General features: G+C 40.9%; 1 protein-coding gene across 1 annotated transcript in view; it reads right to left on the reverse strand.

Annotated features, from left to right (window-relative positions):
* Window positions 1-21346, reverse strand: part of ncanb (neurocan b) — a 191019-nt gene that overhangs the window by 18884 nt on the left and 150789 nt on the right. The window contains 1 exon segment of the mRNA XM_022192043.2: window positions 3666-3824. Within this exon segment, the coding sequence (XP_022047735.2) occupies window positions 3666-3824 (159 nt within the window).

A 21346-nucleotide genomic window follows, 5' to 3' on the forward strand; every position in this document is an offset into this window, starting at 1 on the left:
TGACTGGCAGCATACTCTATATTTTAAAACTTCTATTGGTGCCAGTCACAAGAAAAACAATCACCCTGTTAGTGTGTAAAATAAAGGTTTGATGATTTGCGGAATATTGAAGTAGACAGAAACATCAACATTTTTTGACCAAATGTACACCTTCATATAAATATTTGTACTATTATATCAAAGCAGGGTTGTAGCATTGATGACCATATATGCATCTCAATGAGCCTGCAAAATTTCCTGACTCTAACTACATTATTTCTCAAGTTATTGTGGAGAAAAATATGCTGCAAAAATGGACAAGACCTCATTTTCTTTAAGAATTTTTAACTCAAAAATGAATGTTACCTTTGACCTCAGGCTTTACAAAACTCAGTCACTCTTCAGTACTTGAAAAAAGTCAATTTAAAGATGGTTGAGTGTGGGGCATTTGGTGAATTGAGGCGGAATGATGCAGTGCAATAAATGATAGAAAAACAATGGGGTGAAAAGCTTTCTGTAAATGTGAAATGATACTTGTGCTTACATCATGGTGCTCTGTGGGCTGTTCCCCTTAAATGCATCCAAAAAATATAAATCCATGAAACAGAACCGGTTATTCTGGAAGGGTTCGAATTACAAAGACTTTCAGTTTCTACTGTACTAATGTGTAAAGCTGCAAAAAACTGCTGGATGGCAAAAAACAGTGCATTCATGCCTTGTAAATATCCTCGTGTGCTTTGTGATGCTATTTGGTAACATTGGATTCATGCTATAACAATGAAGCCCTCATGATACAATCAAAGCTCCTCCAGAGTAACAGAAACCAGCAGACAACTGTTTCAGTTTAGCAGTTTTGCTCCCCTTCGACTGGTAAGCTTCCTCTCCGGTGCAAAATCAATAAAAGGCTTAAATATTACATATGGCGCTGTTATTCTGCTCCGTCCAGCAGCTTCCTCACATGAAGCCTGAGACGAACAATAACCGGGATACGCTGTTACTCTCTGAGATGCGCTGGCGATGAGATATTTGCTTGTGTGAAAAGAAATTTCCCTAATGGATGTTTTGGGTAAATCTCATTTGTGTGTGCGGGGGCGTCTATGTGTGCATTTTTGGTTGGAGCGCGTGCATCCACGGTACTGTACGTAATGGAATTTCAATCACAGTGTATCTGATTAACATCATTACCAGGCCCATTAATCTTCCTAATGGCTCTGATCCCCTTATTGCTGGGGTGGAGACGTCCATTTTCGAGGCAATTAAACACACTTTTTGGTAACTGGGCGCATAAGAAGAAAGATGAGTGCTAGATGGATGGCACTGCTCTGGCATCTGCCTGAGACAGAAGGTGGATGGGGGATTACAGGAGGTTGCTGCTGGTGAACTGGCATTATTACAACACAAGTGGCAGCCAGCAGGGAGAGCAGCGAAGAATGAGGAGATGAAGGTTTATGAGGCACCAAAGAAAGACCGAATGGATATTAGCCTGGTAATGCTGACTGGCACGAATAAACTGCACTCTGTGGCCAAATATTTAAGTCCGCGATGAACATAAGTGGAGGCTATCATTAAAATGTAAGTGTAGCAATGTTTCATTGTTGGCTCGTGTGCCAAAAATTCAAATAGGATTCTCAGATAATTCAGTTTAACATGAACTAGCAGATGGGTTGGCTTTGCTACAGACGAAAGCAAACTGTAAAAGCACATACTTGAGGGAACCAAAGCGAGAAAGCTGAAAAATACTATAAAAGAAATAACTTTGAACTTCTCTGACACACAAATACCAGCAACAACTAACCCAAAAAAAGCAAATATTTACCTTAAAATACCCAAATCTAGCTGCGTTTTTGTACAACTTTCTCGACAGTTCTAGGTCTTTTTCACAGACGTCCACATGAATCATAACTAAAATCATGTTCAACACTTGTCTCATTCAATCCATATTCAAGATATTGACATTTGCATTTACTTCACTTCACACAAAAGCTTTTAATACACACACTGTTCACCGCTATCAAGACAAATCACATCTGAAGAGAGGATATAATAGTATATTAAATGCCCCATCACAGACACTTACATCAGAGTCTGTAGCACCATTTCATTGCAACTAATGGTGACACACATTTATTTAGCCGAACAGACTCCTCAGGGTGTTTTTTCAGCAGGGCGCAGTAAAAACCCCTTTAAGGGCTGAACCCCAAGGACATTTATCACTGAGTTATGGAAAACACAAAACGTAAGAGGTGCCGTCACAAAGTATGCCAATAATAACGTAGAGGAGAGTCAGTAAACGCTAGGAGTCGCTGTTCTTTACGGCATCGTCATAGAAAAATGGGAGTCATCTGGTTAAATTAGCCATAAAATAACCTCAGTATCTAATAAATCAAAGCCTCAGGTCACTTTGTTGGCTCTACTGTAACGACAATAAAACATGTAATCCTCAGTTGCTCTTTTAGAGATGATAAACGTACGTCTGCGAAACAGCAGCCTGGTAAGACTGTCATTATGCTACTGTTAGCATTTAGCGCCACGCACTGAGCCAAAGTGGGTAAGTTAGCTGTGTTCACCGATGATTCAACTTGGACATTTTTTGTGAACATCAAATCTCAGAAATGCTCCGACCACACTGTAAAAAAAAAAAACTTTTTAAACAGTTGTATTTTTTGAAAATAATTTACATATGTCCCTATTTTGTTAAATTACATATAATATCCTGACAAATTGCAGAAAAGGGCATTAATTTAAATGTCGACAGTAGAAACATAAGACAAAACTCTACATAATAACCATATGAAAAATACGTATTCTTATAGAAAAAGTAAGTTATTTCTTTTTCAACACTTGACCAGAAAATGACACCTTTTTTGTGTATTTAATTGAGAAAAAAAAAGGTTATTTTACAGTTATTTACCATTATTTGAAAGACAAAAATGTATATCATTGGTCAATAATATTCTAATATTTTAAATCACAGAAAAAATCATTAATTTTTATGATGACTTTAAAAGAAAAAATTTACATAATGTTAACACCAAAAATATGTAGTTTTACAAATGCCAGTTGTTCTTTTACAGTTAATCCGGCTACATTTTTTTTACTGTATATAAATAAGCAAAAAAGGTTATTTTACAGATATTTGCCAATATTTTTTTTAAATAGAGATAATTTTATTTCATTTATTTCCCATATTTTTCAGAATTACAGATAACATCTAGTAAAATCACAAAAAAGTTTTCAAGTTTATGTGTTTTCTACTTGATTTGTAAATCAAAACAAAACAAAACCAAAATAAACAGGCCAAAACTGTACATAATGTCTGCATTAAAAAAATCATTATTTTGCCAAATATTAATTTGTTCTTTTACAGTGTTACTGTAAAATGATACTGTTTTACTGTATTTAAATCAGTTCAAATCTAATTATTGTGCAGATATTTTCACTGTCTTCAGAGTTTTTGAACATTGCAGTATTTCACCATTTTTTAATGTATTTTTCTGGCATCATCTTTTCTCGCTCTCGTTTTTTTTACAGTGCAGCAGTCTTCTCACACCACAGAAAATGTTTAGATATATGAAACTTTGAATGCTAACACTTGCCTTCCTAAGTTTCTGCAATATAACCAGATAGGAGCAAACAGTAAGCATCATTCCCATAGCTTGCTCTCGTCCTGTCTCCCCTTCACCCACCTCGGATGAAGTTTTGCTCGGCGGCGCTGTGGATGCTGGCCAGGTGGCCGCTGTGCTCCCTGCAGTCCTTTTCGGCGTCCTCCCAGGTGTGTCTGCGGCTGAAGTACCTGTAGCAGTGGCCGTGGAACTTCCTCCAGGTGTGCTCGCAGCCTTCGGTGTCTGCAGGAGGAGATTGCAAAAGAGAATGGGGAGGTAATTGAAAAAGACTTATTAGTCCATTTAAAATCCACGTAGAAAGTCGAGCGAGGATTTTTAAAAATTGTTAAACACCCACACTTTGCGGCACAGACAAGGATGTAGGAGGATTTAGGATTAAAAAGAAAGACCATTATTCCTTTAGTATATCTTTTGTACCCACACACATGTTCCTCCTGTCTTGCAGCAAACAAGAGCTACATCTCACCTTCCCGTTTGTCCCTCCTGTTTTTGAGTTATCCCTACAGCACCATGTTACTTTTAGTGCCCTCTGTGACATTCCTCTCTGTCTCCATCCCTCCTATTCTCACTGCTGTCTGTGTCTTCTCCTCTTTGATTTGCGTTGGACTTTTTAATCCACAGCAGAGGGAAGCCGGCGAGACAGCTTAGTGCAGTGAAAGGGCGTTTTAATCTATTCAAATGACAACAATCCTTAGAAATTGCTTCCAGTGTGCGGTGCTCGCCTGGTAATTAAGCCCTGTCACAGTCCTGTCAGCACAGCGACTGTCCCTGCACCCCCTTCCTCCCTCTCCCTGCCTTCATCTCTTTCATCTTTCCCTCCCGTCATCTCTCCGGGGGTTAGCTGTGTGACTGCGAGTTGTACATCCCAAATGCAACGTGAGTGTGGCTTTCAGTTTCTGAGCTCTTCGGATGGATGCTGGCATGCAGATGTAAATGCGCGTACACTCGATGCGGTTTGGGCTTGATCTGTCAGTCGACTCGCCTCGTCCTCACCCTGCCTTTTAACCCTTCCCTCTTCTCCCTCCCCGCAGTGTTGGGGATCAAGGAAATGGCCTCAGCTTCTCCCCCAACAAATCTGAAGCGACACCGGTAAATTGGGCAGTGCAAATTGGGCCGTATGGGGCCCTGCTTAGTATGCAGAGAGATGAAGTCTTGGCCATCGACAGAAGAGAGGAAAGTGAGGAGAGGAGAACATTATGAAAGCTTTTCTATACAGTAATATGAAATAAGGGCCTTGAAACCTGCACTTCTTCATTCTGTCGAGCTCTCCTCCATTCAGAGTGTTGTTCAGGGCCATTTCAGGTACGCTGCTGTGAAGTGCAATGACATAATTCCCCGAAATGCAATGCACTGGGTCATTGTAACACCACCTCCTCAAGTGAAGCTACATTTTATCTCCCAGAGTGTGGTTTGGCAAAACTCATGACTCGGAATCAATACGAATTTGCAACTTAAGTTATATTTCTATATTTTCTCTTCCTGCAGCTCGGTGCATTAGTTGATTCAGAAGCTAACCTCCACAAATGCCTCCAGAGAGTGTGAAACTGCTCACACTGAAAGCTGTTCTGCGTGCAAAAAGCTCCACAACATGTAGCAGCATGTCACTGGTGCATGGAGCTTCGAGGGTCATTTCTGCATCACGTCATGCAATAAAGCTGTCAAGTCAAAAATGAGACAGATGAACTGCATGTTGGCTGCATGTGGGAGAGAATGAGGAATGGATCTCATAATGTTTGCATGTGTCTGGGAAATTTATGGTGACAAGTGTCTGTCCTGTTATATCAGAGCTGCAACTCTGCACCGTTTGAAATTCATCATGCATCCACTGCTCTGTTTGTCATGCATTCATTCGTCTCCATATAGTAGGTGTGATGGAAATGGACAAGCCCATCTCGAAGACATTTCGCTCCTGTACAGCTAGACTGCATTCTCATTTACGTTCCGAAAGAAACATATTTTCTCCTGGAAAGGTAAAGCCATGATGTAGTGGGAAACACTTTCAGTGTGAAAGAGGACAGAGGCTGGGGTTGGCGTGTCGAGTGGGACCATTAATCAGAATCAGAATCAGCTTTATTGGCCACATATGTGTGCACATAAATTGCTCTTACAGAAAATATAACATATGTGAATTTTACAAAGGACAACAAGATGTTTAACCACAAGATCCAAAGAATTGAACCTACATTTAGCACAAAATACAGTTAGTACCAATAAATACAGAGTTACTGAAATCTTATATGCATAATTTCCAAGGATATGTTGGAAATTAGGTGAATGTCTGGGACTGTGAAATTGAACACCTTTTGACTGAGTCAGTGTAATGAATCTTTCTTTTATGTTTATATCTGAGCTCTGTTTTTTAGGCAGTGCGCCAACATTTTGTTGTGTATCTTGACACAAAGACAACAAAGAGATCTTGACTCTTGGATCTTGAACATGAGTGAGATGGATGATAGTGCAATGGAACACAGAGCAGGGGGTTCTGTGATCAAATAGAAATAGGTAATAGCTGGTTATACATAGAGTATGCACGGTATACAGTGGTTCACAGTTGTTAGGCTGATTGAAATGTTTATTAGACTTGGCTGAGGGAAGAAACTGTTGTTGTGTCTGGTTGTTTTGGTGTTCAGTGCTCATTAGTACCTACTACAAGGTGAGTTTTGCTGCACTTGCTGTTTACATCAGTTTTCATTTAGCATTTGGTTAAGTTAAGACACCAAAACTACATGGCTCCGTGTCGGAAAACATCATGCACTTGGTTAAAAATGACCTTTTCACAACATCAACTACATGTTACAAGCTCGGTTAGGTTTAGGAAAATATCACACATTGGATTTGAAATGATCTTTCCACAATGTTAACTACGTGTAAGAAGCTGAAGTGGGTTCAGGCAACACATATGCTTCATTCAGTTTAGGAAAATAGCACACTTTGGGTTAAAAATTACCTTTTAAAACACTTGTTACAAGTCTGAGTAAGTTTAAGCAGCAAAACTGCTTGGTTAGATTTCAGGAAATGGCATGATTTGAGTTAAAAAATGACCCTTTCACAACACATTTCAAGCTTCTCCTCCATTTTCCAGATTAGCAGATTAGAGTAACGAGTCCCACCCCATCTCGTAAACGATTACTTGGCTGAAAAGGAGCGACAGTAACGCAGTTAAATGAACTGCAAAGATACATTGACTGCAAACATATATCTGATACATCACAACTGTAATCTGGGAGAAAGTTTACCTCCAAATTTAATTGAGAATGCAGTCTAGCTGTATGGAAATGCAATTTTTGTGAAACAGGGCTGAAACTGAGTCCTACATAAAACAGAATTCTCTGCGTTAAAATGAGTTACAGCTACAATAAGGCTGGATATGCATCTGTGGTTTCAACAAATATGCCTTTGTGCGAATGAGCATTGGAAACTGTCAGACAGCAAGAGCTGGAATAAAATGATTGATCAGATTCATCCTGTTGTTTACTTACTGTTTGATCAGACAGCTGCTGATTCACACGGTTTTAAACATTCTATACAGGCAAAGGCCTTGAAGGAACATTTGAGAAAGCTGCCTTACTTTATTTAAGGGCTTTGCTGGGAAGAAAGTGTTCGTATTTCAACGTGCGGTGTCACAAAGCTTTTGTACGAGTACAATAACCTGGTAACGGCAAAATCATCAAAACATTTCAAATAATATCCATATCTCGTCACAGCTAAGCACACATGGGCTTATGAGCCGGGCAGGATGACAAACTGATACCTCACAGCAGATTTACTGCTGAAGTAGCTTTAAGGAAGATTGAGTGAGCGAAGAGAGATTCGTACATCCACAAGACACGGATCAAGTGATATTTACAAAGAATTCTTAGCGCTTCCTTATATATGAAATGAGGTTGAACACACCAGGGAAATGTCACGTGTCTGGCATGAATCTGTTTAAGAACATAAAGATGTATCTGTAAATAAAAAATGGTCACAAACTACAGCTGTGAGTCACCAGCTCTGTGTTTTGCTGCTTAACTTTCAGCGGATGCATCCTGGTTCCCTAATAAGCACTTGATGACTTCTCCCCTATGTTATGCAAAATACAGCGAGAAAAATATGTATTATCTGCACCAGAACATTATTTAGTTTGTCACATAAAACTTTACTGCTTGTCGTACCTCTTGAACTGCAGGTCAGATAATGAGTGGGACTTGTTTTTTTTACTCCTGCCCACATTTGCTTTAACGGTATCTTCTCAGCGGTGCTGTAAGATGCTCTCACAATTATTCTGTAAATTAAGTGGAGCATTGCTTCATTATTCTGCCTGCTGAAATTCCTCCTGGTTGTCTGGGGATTTAATCCGATGACCTCGAAACACATTAATGACATGAAACCCAATTAGCCATTTTAACAGTCTGAGCCTCCTGGACGGCTCGGTGGCTCTGCGGTCTGAGGTGCAAGGGTTTAACGTCGCATTTTGTGTGCATGAGCTGCTCATTTTAAAGCAGATTTCCATTCACTGTGCATACCAAGGGCTCCCAGCTACTTATAATTCTGGTGTCTGTCTCATGGTTGGAACGGTTCAATCACTGATAGAGAGAATTTAAGGTTCCTTGGAGAGTTGCTTGGAGACAAGTCTAAAAAAAAAAACCTTTACACATACAATAAGAAGCTCTAGTTAATGTAAAAATATCTTAAACTTGATAAAAAGAAATCTGCTGACTGTGTTCTCAGAGCTTCTCTGTATCTAATTTATTCTCAAGAAATGTTTACATTCACTAATGATGAGAAGAGAGAAAGGAGACGTATTTACAGCTCTCCTCTTGTTACAGGGTGTATACAACCAGCCCATTAGCTTCACAGCAAAGTTTATTACTACATATTAATATTACAAGTTAAAAGAAGCAGCAGAAATAATTTGTTGCTATGCAGGAACCACTTGAGACTGTATACAGTGTAAATCTAGCTGTGTCTTTTAATTTGCCGGTCTGCATTCAAATGAAGATTTTTCTTTCAGTAATGTGATCTTTTCCCCCAAACTAATTAAATTTTGCATCAGACATTATGCAGCTTACAACTCCAATGAGACCATACAGCTCTAAAACAACAATTTAAGAAAAAGAAATTATGATCAATTAATTCTCAACCGCCTAAGTCGTACTGTATGTCTGTTAGGACGCTAATGGACTGACTAGCACTATAGAGTTTTGCATATTGCTTCCCTGTGTTTGTTTAATGAATGCTGAAATAAGTTTGCGCTGTCAGACCAACACAAGCCCCGTGTGAAAAACGCTGCCTCTCATTCATCTGAACGAGGCCTTTCTGTTGACACAGCACCTCTGGGCTCCGGCCAAACAACACAGGGTCGCACAGGCAAAAAAGCAAAAACTTGAACTTGGCTCAACTTTTGCTGCAGCATAAACTAGCATCATGCAGCAGGACACAATGTTGATCCATCAAATGTATGCAAGTGCACATCTAAAGCGAATTACTTTGCAAAACAATGTATTTGTCTGTGACTTTCTGCATAGAGTTTGCATGTTCTCTCTATACCTGCAAGGCTTCCTGTTCAAAAACACGCATGCATGGTAAGTTAATGGATCTAAAATGGCTGTAGATGTGAGTGTGCATGGTTGTGTGTCTCTCTGTGTTGGCCTCGCGATGAACTGGCCTCCTGTCCAGGGTGTTTAACGCCTCCAGCCATCTGCGACCCTTGACATGAAGGCATAGATAATGAATGAAGGGATGGACTTTGTGATCGTGTGAATAAAACATAAGACAGTTTCAGATGTAACTTTCTTGGGCTATAAAATCCTGTCTCAGGCCTTAGAAATTGCTATTTTGGTGCCATCAGACTCAAGGATCTACTCAACCAGAAACAAAAGGCAAAATTTCATTCTGGGGCATAAATGTGAGCTATAAAGCCTCACATCACTGTCCACAAAAACTCTCATAATTGTGGTCATTTCGTTGGAAAGAGAGGAAAGCTTCGAGTTCGAGTGCCGTTGCTCCAGGACAATGCAGCCGCCCACACAGCAAAGGTGACTTCCAGAAGTCAGGTGGTGCAGGTCGGGTGAGTGTGTGCTTGGAGCAACAGTTCAATTGGCTGTTGTTGCCACCTGAGCTGTGTGGATGGATGCATTGTCCTGGAGCAACAGCGCTCCAGCTCAAATCTTTCCTCTCATAAAGCAGAATTTGCAGTGTGAAAGTGAGTTATAGCAACAACAAGGCTGGATATGAATCTGTGGTTTCAACAAATAAGACGGCAAGAGCTGGCATTAAATGCTTGATCAGATTCATTGTCTTGTTTTCTTATTGTTTGATCAGACAGCTGCTAATTTATATCAATACAGTCAGGTCCATAAATATTTGGACAGATTTCAGCATTTCGGCTTGACACACCACCAAACTGGATTTAAAATGAAGCAATCAAGCTGTACTTTAAGTGCTGGCTTTACATCCAAATCAGGTGAACAGTGTAGGAATTACAACACATTTATATGTGTCCTCCACTTTTTTAAGGGATCAAAAGTAATTCGACAAACTACCCATCCATCATCTTAATCCTCATTGGGGTCGTGGTGGCACTGGAGTCTATGGAGGCAGTATAAGACTTGGCTGATTAACAAGCAAACATGTGAACGTTGAGGAATTCAGTCACTTTAAAATCAGATATTTTAAAACAGACTCTTTAACTATATGCACTTTATGACAGGCTATGCCTTGAAAGCACTTTTCTAAAATAGTAGCACTTTAGGGTAGGTTTGACCCAATCAGTGTCCGTTGTCGTTGTCTTTGTTTTCTATATTGTCTTTTATAAGTCTGTAATGCTGTATTTTTATTAATCTTTTTTTTTTTTCTCTTATGTGTGGGATGGAAATTAGCCTTGTGCTAAATCCGGCGTATTTACTGCAACCTTGTGGAAACTATTATGAGATTGCGTTCATTAATATGCACTGTCCAGTCCAAATAAATAAATAAATAAATATCCCAGCTGACTTAGAGTGAAGACAGGGGACAAACTGGACAGTCTATCATCAGGGTTACACAGAGAGACAACCAAGTACACTCACATTCACACCTACAGACAATTTAGACCTCAGCATGTCTTTGGACTGTGGGAGGAACCCAGTTAAAATCCAGGCATGCAGAGGGAGAACATGTAAACGTCACACACAAAGATCTCAGGTCGGGACGCGAACCGGGGATCTTCTAGCTGTGAGGCAACAGTGCACAACCGAGCCACTGTGGAGCCTTTAGACAAACTAACATAATCATGAATCAGATTGCCTCTTTTAGTATTTGCTTGCTAATCTTTTGTAGTCAATGACAGCCTGAAATCTCGAACCCGTAGACATCACAGACGCTGGGTTTCATCCCTGGTGATGCTCTCTGTCAATGTCCAACTGTTCATGGACCAGGCTGTATATGACCAGTTTTAAATATTTGTGTGGATTGTAGTGGGGCAATACCATGGAAGCTCCAAACTTTCCTCTCCTTCAAACATTTCAGTTTCAGTGATGCCAGGCTTTAGTTTACAGTTATGCCCCAAAGTGGAGTTATGCCCCTTGTTTCCAGCTCAGGTGGAGAACTTCTTGAAGTATCTTTGAAAGACTTCAAAGCCTGTATTTTTATCTTGGTATCAACTACAAAATTTGTGAAACCAAAGTCAGCTTTTGCATGGCCCCGATTAGACCTAAAAGTCAAAATAGGAGTGGATTAATCCAAATTGAGATTTGTCATTTTCTTAAACACACAAATGGGAAACGGGAAAAAGAAAGCAGCAAGGTCCAATCTTCACTCGGTTTCAGAGGAGATGTAGTGCATTTCCTAGCCACAGACAACACACTTCTGAACACAGAAGGCAGATTAACATTAAACCAGCAGCATCCTATCTCTGGTCCTCTGGGAGAGAAATCAGCCACCGTTGCTGTCGTTCTCTCTGTTGACTGCCAGCTTACTCTTTTGCTCCATCACCGGACCTGGTCGCTACCTGCTCAAAGTGTTTGCCCACATGGCAGCGGGTGCACTGTATTAGCATCGGGAGTGGGTCCAGTTTGGCTCACAGAGGTGGAAAAAAGGTTGTTATCTACAGGCCCAGGGACAGGTGAATCAGGGTAGGTGTCACACACATAGACAGGAAACACACATATGCACATATATAAAATAAACATACACAGCATCACTGAATCCTGTGCTGTGGGGTCCACACTGGCTGTTGGCCCAGAGTCTGTCTGCACAAGAGACTACTGCTGGTCCTAGTAAGGCTTTAAACAGGAGTTACTGACTACAAACAGAAATGCAGCCCAGGTGCGATTTCTAGACATGATTTATATGCATACATTAAATAGGAAATCATCCATAAGGTAAAAAAGAGAGAGAGAGAGAACTAAGTGTGCAGTGAGCTGCAGAGTAGGAGGACAGGAAGGAGAGAGATGGAAAAAGAAAGTGAGAAAGAAACAGAAGGCAAGACAGAGAGATCAGCAGAGAGAAAGAAAAAGGAAAGATCAAAAATAAACAGGCATGTTTTCTCCCCGTCAGATCTTCAACCTAGTCTCTGCTGATTCCTTCTCCCACTCGCTGACAGTGAGGCTCAAAGCCCGACATCACATCAACCTCTTCAAATATTTAGACATTATTCAAGTCGTCTTCTTTTTCTCCGTTTTCTCCCTCTGTCAGGCGGGGAGAGAGGCAGGGGGTACATCTCAGCGATTAATATTCCCACAGATTTTAGTGAACGGCAGTTAGGAAATAAAAGGCCATACACTTCCAGCTGAATGATTGGGTCGTTTATCCACATCACCGAGTGATATTTCGGCTGCTCGCCTCTTTCAGATATCCTGAATGATGAAACGGCATGTGTTTGCATTTGTGCGCATTGCTGTGAGTGTGTGTGCTGCCATTTTGCTTCCTCCCTGTGTGACTCTTTGAAGGCTGACAGCTCAGTGTGCCATTTGCAAAGAGGGCAGATGACAGAAGTCCAGAGAGAGAGGAAGTGAGAGAGAGAGAGAGAGAGAGGGAGAGAGAGAGAATCTGCTGATAGCCGGCATCAAAAGGTGAGAATGTGACAAGAATCTGCAAACATCTGAGGAATTAATAATGGTTATTACCAGTGCAGAGTTGATTGATGGAACATTCTAATAGTGTGATTCTCTCAATTAGGAGTAATGGATGTTACAGTAAAACAGCTACAGATCGCAACATGAATGACTGATGCCAGTCTGAACACTTATTCCGCATAATTATCTCATAGATGTGTCTTTGCAGATTGATGCTGATGGAGGAGGCCGAGGTAAAAGTGAGGGCAGCTCAGGCCTTTACAGTAAAAAGGGGGAAAAAAAAAAAAATCACAGCGAGTTTGGTTCATATGAGTAGGCACAGTGTGTAATTAGCATAAGGAGAGGACGGTGCAGACGTTATCATACTGGTGAATATCCACTGGCTGCATCTTTGGTTGTATTTTTCTGAAATGAATAGACTGGTAATGGAGCTAGCAGTGTGCGGCTAGTATAAAGAACAAATAGGTTCAAAGTTTATTGATGAAAACGCACTATACAACCAAAGTCACACCCATATGCAATATGATAAAAATTAACTGATTTACAACTGAACCATTTCTCAATTACTGCACTATTTCTAAGTTGACAAAAACATGACTTCCTCTCATGAAGAATCAAAAATGGATACTTTAGAAAGATTATATGGACAATACAGGCCCTTAAGTGGAAAGTTAATACAACAAAAGTCAATACACCTGAGATCACTGACAGACAAGCCTGTGATCATTAAAACAACAACTGAGTACGCCTGTGATTTCCAATTAATCTAACTACATGAACATGGCTATAAAACAGCCTTTTTCACAAGAGCTTTCTCAGTTTTGGACCTGTGTCGATCTGCATCATGTCAAAGAGCTGCCAGAAGAATCCAAAAATCTGACTGTGAGTCTTCACAAAGATGGACACATAAAGATTGATGGCAAACTAAATAGCAGCTGAAACACAGGTGCAGCAGTAATCAGGAGGAATAGAACGATCCACTCTAATCAAGGTTTAAGTGATTGTCCTTGGCAAATGATGCCACGGACAGCCCAGATGTGTAGGTGCTTCAGGCTTGGTACAAAGGTTATCAGTGGAAATCAGAGCTTCTGTGACATCTTACACAGAACGAGTGTAAGTCTTTTCTCTATCTAAGAAAAAAGCCTTGCTTGATCTTCGTTACAGAACCGCAAGATGTGGCAACCACAGTGATTGCATAAGCCTGACAGTGAATGTGAAGATATGGGGCTGCATGAGTGCAAAAGGTGCTGAGGGGATGACATTTACAGAGAGTTCCTGTGGATAACCTAAAACACAGGCTGACAAGATGGCTTCAAATTTTCTTAAGTTTGACAGAAGAGGAATATTGCAGCATGACAACCATCCAGAGCACCCTGCTAAATCTTTGGGGTATTTTGAAAGTAAAGTCAGAGCAACACAACCCCTCCAGTAAAGAACATCAGAAAAAATTGTCCATGAAAAATGGCAGAATATCTCTCCAGAAATCTGTGCAACACCGGTATCCTCCATGGGGAGGAGAACTGAATCTGTCACCAAAATAAAAGTGGACATACTAAGTTTTTACAAAATAAAAGACTGGAATCTCACTAATTCAGTAATTAAAGGTATCTTGTCTTCCATTGCACTGGCTATTGTAGGGCCTGTATTTCTAAAATGAAATGCCTTTATTTCTATTTGTACATAACAGCGAAAACCCTTCTGTTTGACTTTTAATATTATAATATTATATTACACTCACCTCTGTTGCATACTATATGATGCTTTTAAAGCAGCTGTAATCAATAATCAATCAAGTATGAATCAGCAATGGATGAAATGACGAAATGTGAGCATGTGAGACTCTCTTGCAATCACAAATTCATGGAGAATTATCACCCAGCTCTGCAGTTTTTCTTCTCATTGTTTGAAACATTACCATTTTAGTCGACTCCCATCGCTTTCAGCAGCAGGCAGTTGCTTCCAGCCCAAAAACCCAGCATTCACTATCTGAGAAACACGACTTAAAATAAATTCTGTTTCATGTCTAATGCCGATCCATGTCTGCTAGATGTGTAAATAAGCATCGGTTTGCTAGTTGTTTGCTCACCACCCACATGAGGCCAACACCTCTTAGTTTAGGAGGATGATTAAAAGGATAAAAACTCTACAACTAAATCATTGCTTCACCACATTTGTGCTTGTGTTTCAGCCACGACTGAATTGAGTTCATTTCTCTGTTGCTGTCTCACTGGAAAATAATGCCACTGAGGCAGGTACTTTGGTACAGAAACCAGATCTGGAGCAAAGTTTCTGTGGTCTAAATGCTGTTTAAGTTCCTGGAAAGGTTGCTGGAAAAGTTTCTGTGGGGGATGGCAACAAAAGAGAGACAAAAGGGACTGCGATAGTGCAAGCCAGGCTTTATAACTTTATCTGAGTACAATTTTCTTTGGAATATCAGAAAGCGGGAGAACAGAAGCTCACTAAACCCTCTAGAACAGCTCAAAGTACCATTTTACACCTCTCCATCAGAAACTTTCGTTAATGCAGACTCCACTCTCCCTCCATCTCTTTCTGTCTTTTCATCTTTTGGAACACCTGCTCTGATGCTTCCTCTCTGTTTTTCTGTCTTTTCTTCATAGTTTCTCTCTCTCCTGCCTGAACTTTTTTCCCCCAGTCATGGCAGAGGATGACAGTTGCTTCAGGTACATTGTCTAATTAAGAACCTTGAATGAGAATAAATTACCCCTCATCTCCACAGCTTTCGTGTTTAGAGAGACAGAATTGGCAAGTGTTGAACACAAGAGCATATGGAGTGAGAGCGAAGCCTTGCTGTTATTCCATTTGAATAGCCTCTGCCGGGCTCACTCAAAACTTCAGGGATATTCTACGTGTTTACCTGCCTCTGTGTAAGTTTCAGCCGGTGTGTTTTCCCGTTCAGAGGACCGCTGTGGGTGAGGTAAATAAGAGGCTCCAGCTTCCTCTCTTCTCAGTCTTGGCACGTGTTCCTCTCGACATGTTATTAGAACGCATGAATCTTCATTAGCATTAATAGCCTCTAAAGACCTGCAGGATGCACAAAATTTAATTTTGTGCCAGGCTTTCTGCTGAGTCGCCAGTTTAGACAGCAGCTCGGTCAGAGACGGAGCAGAGGAGGTTCACAACAAAGTTGTGTGAATGTGTAAAATCACGACTTCTTTGTTCGCAGCCTCTCTGTCAACTCTGAGTGCCTGTGCTGAGTCACAAAAACACTGTGAGAAAAACAATACATTTAAAAAAAAAAAGCCCAACACCAAGGGAGTCGCATTGAACAACAAACCAGAGCAGGTGAACCACAAGTCTCGTCAAAGTGCTCAGTGTACTGTGGCAGAACAAGAGTGCAGAGAGGAGATAAGCTCCGGATGACATATGTTTGACCGAAGGGATTTAAAGAATGGACACCATTTGCTGAGAAGCAATGACAGGATAAGGGCAAAGTAAGCTGTGATGGTCATAACCTGGCCTGAACCCAGATCACTACAGCCCTGCAGCTGTATTTCAAGTAAGAAAATATAAAAGTGGTAGAGTATTAGAGTGTGATTTCATTCAAAAAATGCAGAACAGATGATTCATTGCACAAAACCTTTAAGAAAATCTCTGGCTAAAACACACTTATGGTATCATATTGTTTAGAACCTCAGGTATATATAAAAAATGACTATATTACCACATAGCTAAGCCACAAAATTACATTCCTACACAACTAAATGACATTCTCAATTATGCTTCGAGGGGACTGAATTTCCTGCTCTATTACATTTGTAACCAATATTTCTTTGCCATTAATTTGACTGCTTCACTGTTGCTCTTTAGCAGTGAACCAATTACATATTAGATGCAGTGGGACTTGTCATGTCCTGGAAAACTGAGGAAAGGCTTTATGCATGTAATGAAACAGTCGTATTTAAAGCCAGACCGTTATATTTTTTCAAACCCTAAGTAATTTTGGTGCATAAACCTAACCAAACTTCTAACATGTAAAAAGGTCAAACAAAGTGTGATATTTCCCTAAAAATAACCATGGTTGCCTAAACATAATCATAAATGGAGTGAAAACAACAACAGAAAACAAAACCAAGGTCTGACCCTGATGATCCCTTGCCCATCATGAACTGTGTTCTAGGTGGAAGCGCCTCCACCCTTCCCTCCTAATGCCTAATGGGGACTTTGTGGTTCTTTGAAACTAACCGAATTATACAAACACAGATGAGAAATTACATTCCCCTCAAAATGTGACTAATAATGCAGTTTAGTTGTAGATGAATGTGTTTTTGTAAAGACTGGGTTAATAAAATTGGATAAAACTTCTTTGACATCACCGATGGGTTTCCTCAAGAGTTTTCAAGATCTAGGAGCATGTTGGCAGCGCCCGACTTTGAATAGGCTTCTATCCTTGCATCCATTATCTATACACCACTTCAATCTGATTAGGGTCCCGGGGGGCTGGAGTCTATCCCAGCTGGCATAGACAGATCGCTAGTCTACCGCAGGGCTACATATAACGACAAACAAGCACACTCACATTCACACCTATGGACAATTTAGAATCACCAATTAACCTCCGCATGTTTTTGGACTGTGGGAGGAAGCCGGTGAAAATGCTGAAAACCTACGTATGCACAGGGAAAACATGTAAACTCCTCTGAACCACTACGCATGGACAAAAGGACCTCTCAGGATGTCCTTTGGGGTCTGGCACCAGGACGCTGGCAGTTGATCCTTTGAGTGCTCTGAATTGTGCAATGGGGCTTCAGTCAATCAGACTTGTTCCACTGCATCCTGTTGATGCTTGATCAGAATGGGGTCTAGCAAGCTTTGAGGTCAAATCAACATCTTGGGTGATTGTCATGTTCCTCAAGATGTTCCTGAGGGGTGGTGGGGTGGGGTGGCCTGTGACATGTAGGATTGCCATTTCCATGAAAGAGTGTACTTGTTCTGGGACAATGCTTTTCTGGGTGTCTAAGTCTCATCAACACGGATGCCAAAATCCAAGGTTCTCCAGCAGAACACCACATAGCACCAATATGATCAATGGTATTCATTTCACCTGTCAGTGGTCGTATTCACTTCACCTGCCAGTGGCTGATCAGCATATATTTCTGCAACTAAGTTGAGATTTTTAATATGGGGAGTCTATGGGGATTGACTCGCTTTTAGAGTCAGCCTCAAGTGGTCATTCCAGGAACTGCAGTTTTTGGCTAAATGCTTTTGCCCCAGAGGTTGCCACTATTCAGTAGTGGGCAATTCTGCAAAAACTGCCTTTTTTTCTACACTGTTGTCACACAGCGAACACAATATGGATGAAAGAGCAGCACAACTATAACCTTTTTAATTCAATGCATTCTTTCTCGCCAAAAATCTTACATAAATTATGCACAAGGCACTTCAGCTGCTGAGAGCTCGATGGGATATACAGATCTATTATTCTGGTAGCACATAATATAGCAACAGACCGTTGGCCTCAAGATGAGGAGCGAGCTATAGAAGTCTAGAAACCAGGTTCTTTGTAACTCCGCACCCTCAAACTTTTATTCATCTTCAGTTTGGCCCTAACCAAAAGTTTTGTGTATCTCTCTCTGCAGCCACAACAGGCTTCTATTAACTTTTCTATTAAATTTGTCACACAGCAATACTCTCCAAGACCTGTAAACAGAATTTGATTTGAGTTTCCCCTTTACATTTATGGGGAGACTGTGGTTAAGGCAAACAGTTACGGTTACCCAACTACAGCTTTTGCAATTGTGGTTGGCACTGCACCTAAATGATCAGGTGCAAGAAAGTGTATGTAGTTTGTAGGTACAGGAAGCTGTTTAAACTTAATAGATGATACCCTTTTATCCATTATTACACACATTTTCTGAAATAAGCAGTTTAGTTCACACATCATTACCCCTAATTACAAGTAAATCACCTTCACTGTAAGCAAGGGGCATATACACTACCGTTAAAAGTTTGGGGTCACTTCAAAATGTCCTTATTATTATAAGAGAAGCAGTTTTTTTTCCAATGAAGAGAACACCGAATTAATCAAAAACACAGTCTAGATGTTGTTAAAGTGGTAAATAACTAACGATTGGCTGGAAACAGCAGATCTTTAATGGAATATCTACAAAAGGATACAGAGGCCCATTTCCAGCAACCATCACTCGTGTTTTCCAGTGGTACATTGTGTTAGCTAATCGTGTTGAAAGGCTAATTAGTAATTACAAAACCTTCATGCAATTATGTCAGTACATGAATTAAAGTCTGAGTTTTTCTGGAAACCATTAAGTTGCCAGGGTGACCCCAAGCTTTTGAACGGTAGTGTACCTGTGCTAAAGATAAGGTAAAAAAAAACAAAACAGCAGGGAACAAGTTGGAAAGAGAAAACAATAAGACAAAAGTGTGACAGAGGGACTAAAGGACTGCATCTGGTGCTTTCTGAAGCACTTCCTGCCGCTGTTAGTCAGCTCAGTCTGCTCTGCTCCTCATTAGTCTCAGTGTGTAGGCTCCACTACATCATCTGGTCCCTGCTTCCAATCTGTGGTGCTGGTGTTGCTGTTGGCATCGAAATGCTCAGAAGTTTTCGTATCTGTCTGCCCCAGATTCACCCGCCGTCCTCTTTCGGGGAGGGGTTGTGCTCTACTTTGCTTTCCTGTAACGCTGTCTAGTTTTTGTTTCCCTGTCAAAAGCAACTTTGCTCCGTGTGTCTATGCACGCACATGTAGTTCTGTGTGCGTTTCAAAGCGTATATGCCAGAGGAATAGGTGAACCATCCTGTCGGGAACAATTTGACTTACACTAGATTTATATATCATGATTTCGCTGCACTTTCTGAAGGCTCCAAACTCCGCCGACACACGACTGGGATAAACTCGCTGGCAACACTCGCCTGTGCGCTCAACCAGCAGTCACCAGTCATACTTTCCAGCAACAGCTGCGCAGCCAACTGCAGGATGGCTTAAGTTTATTTTCCAAAAACATCGTAATAAATATTAATGATTTGACGTATGGAAACGGGGCGAGGAAACGGAAAGGGTGTTGGAGAAGATGGATGAAAGGCGAGTGTGTGAGTTTAGGGCAGCAGCAAACACATTCCTCACAGATAACCAAGCAGCAGCCAGACACCTTGGGATTAATTAGCTACACAATCCCTTTAACACAGGCTTTTTGTTTCCAATCTGTATATTATTTGTTCTGTTAGGAAACAGCGAGCGAGACAGTCAGAATTTATTTCCCGTGGATAAGATTATAATTTTATTAAGCTGTTTTTTTCTTCTTCTTTGCAGCTCGGTTATTGTGCCTCACTGTAATTTCACTGCCTGAAGTCGGAGTATTCAGCTGCCTTCTATTGAATAAACAGAGATGAAAATCATCTTTGATATTTGGAAGGGTGCAAGGGTAGGTAGACTGAATTTGTTTGTTCGTAGGTGTGTACGGCAAATAGTGTGCCAACAATGAAGAAAAGCAACAGAAGAAATGAGGCATGTGTGAGCTTTTCACTGTCTTTTTCTGCAAGGACTAATGTGATCTTTTTGTCCTGGAAAGTGAGGATGTTTGTGGAAGCCTTTTTTTCTGGTCCTCATTTTCTTCAAAGCGCTGCCTGGGGGTAAAAATCTGAGGTTAGAGGAAAGGTTCGGCTAACGTCGGGCTTCTAAAGTGTGGATTATGCCAATGAGTGTCCTCAAAAGTGAAAACACGTATAAGTGGATGTGCTGGTGGATGAGTGATGGTGTCTCAGCTGAAAGATCTCCAGTTTCACAGCTCTGAGAAATGCTAAAGCATCACACAAACATCCACACACAGTCGCAGCAAAACAGCAGATGCACGCTGACACACACACACACACACACACACACACACACACACACACACACACACACACACACACACACACACACACACACACACACACACACACACACACACACACACACACACACACACACACACACACACACACACACACACATCTACTTACACTGAGATAAACACACACAAACACACTGGCAGAGTGTAACAAAGCCTCCTGTGGTGCAGCAGAGATGAGAGACACAAAAAGATGCAAGAAGTGCAGGGAGTGACAGCAGAAAAGGTAGGGAGACAAAAACAAAAAAAACATGAAACAGAGGTGTCTACCGTAGTGGAATGGCAAAGTAACAAATCCACACTCTCAGCCTCACATTACGTCGTTTTCCTCCCTAGAAAGAAAACGGGTGGAAAGAGTTGTGAAGAGAACGACGGATAAAAAAGACAGAAAGAAAGGAAAGAAGCTGATGAGAGCTAATGCTTTCCCCACTTTTCCCTTCAGCCGGGCTGAGGAAGAGTTTCGCTTTTTCCTCCGCCGCTGATTAGGCATCGAGCCAAAAAAACAGCAGGACAGACATTGTTTGTGGGATGAGACGAAGGAGTGAAACAACCGACTGGTGCCTTTGTTACTCTAATCACAGCAGCCTATTCTTTTCAACAAACATCCATTCATTACTGATAACGACGGCAAAAAAAACAGCATGAGGTTGAATTGTTGCACAATTGCATTACAAATACGGCAGAATCTTAATGAAAGAAGGTTATAGACAATCTCCACGGAGCCTTACAGAACAAAAAGAAAGAAAAAGAACAAATGTGCATATAATTGTAGAAAATAACAGAGTAAGGAGCCATTTTCTTGTCCCTCTCAGTACATTCACTGGAGGACTTCAGCCCTGTCCACTT

The sequence above is a fragment of the Acanthochromis polyacanthus genome, chromosome 4 (genome assembly GCF_021347895.1).
Source record: "Acanthochromis polyacanthus isolate Apoly-LR-REF ecotype Palm Island chromosome 4, KAUST_Apoly_ChrSc, whole genome shotgun sequence".
NCBI classification, from domain to species: Eukaryota; Metazoa; Chordata; class Actinopteri; family Pomacentridae; genus Acanthochromis; species Acanthochromis polyacanthus.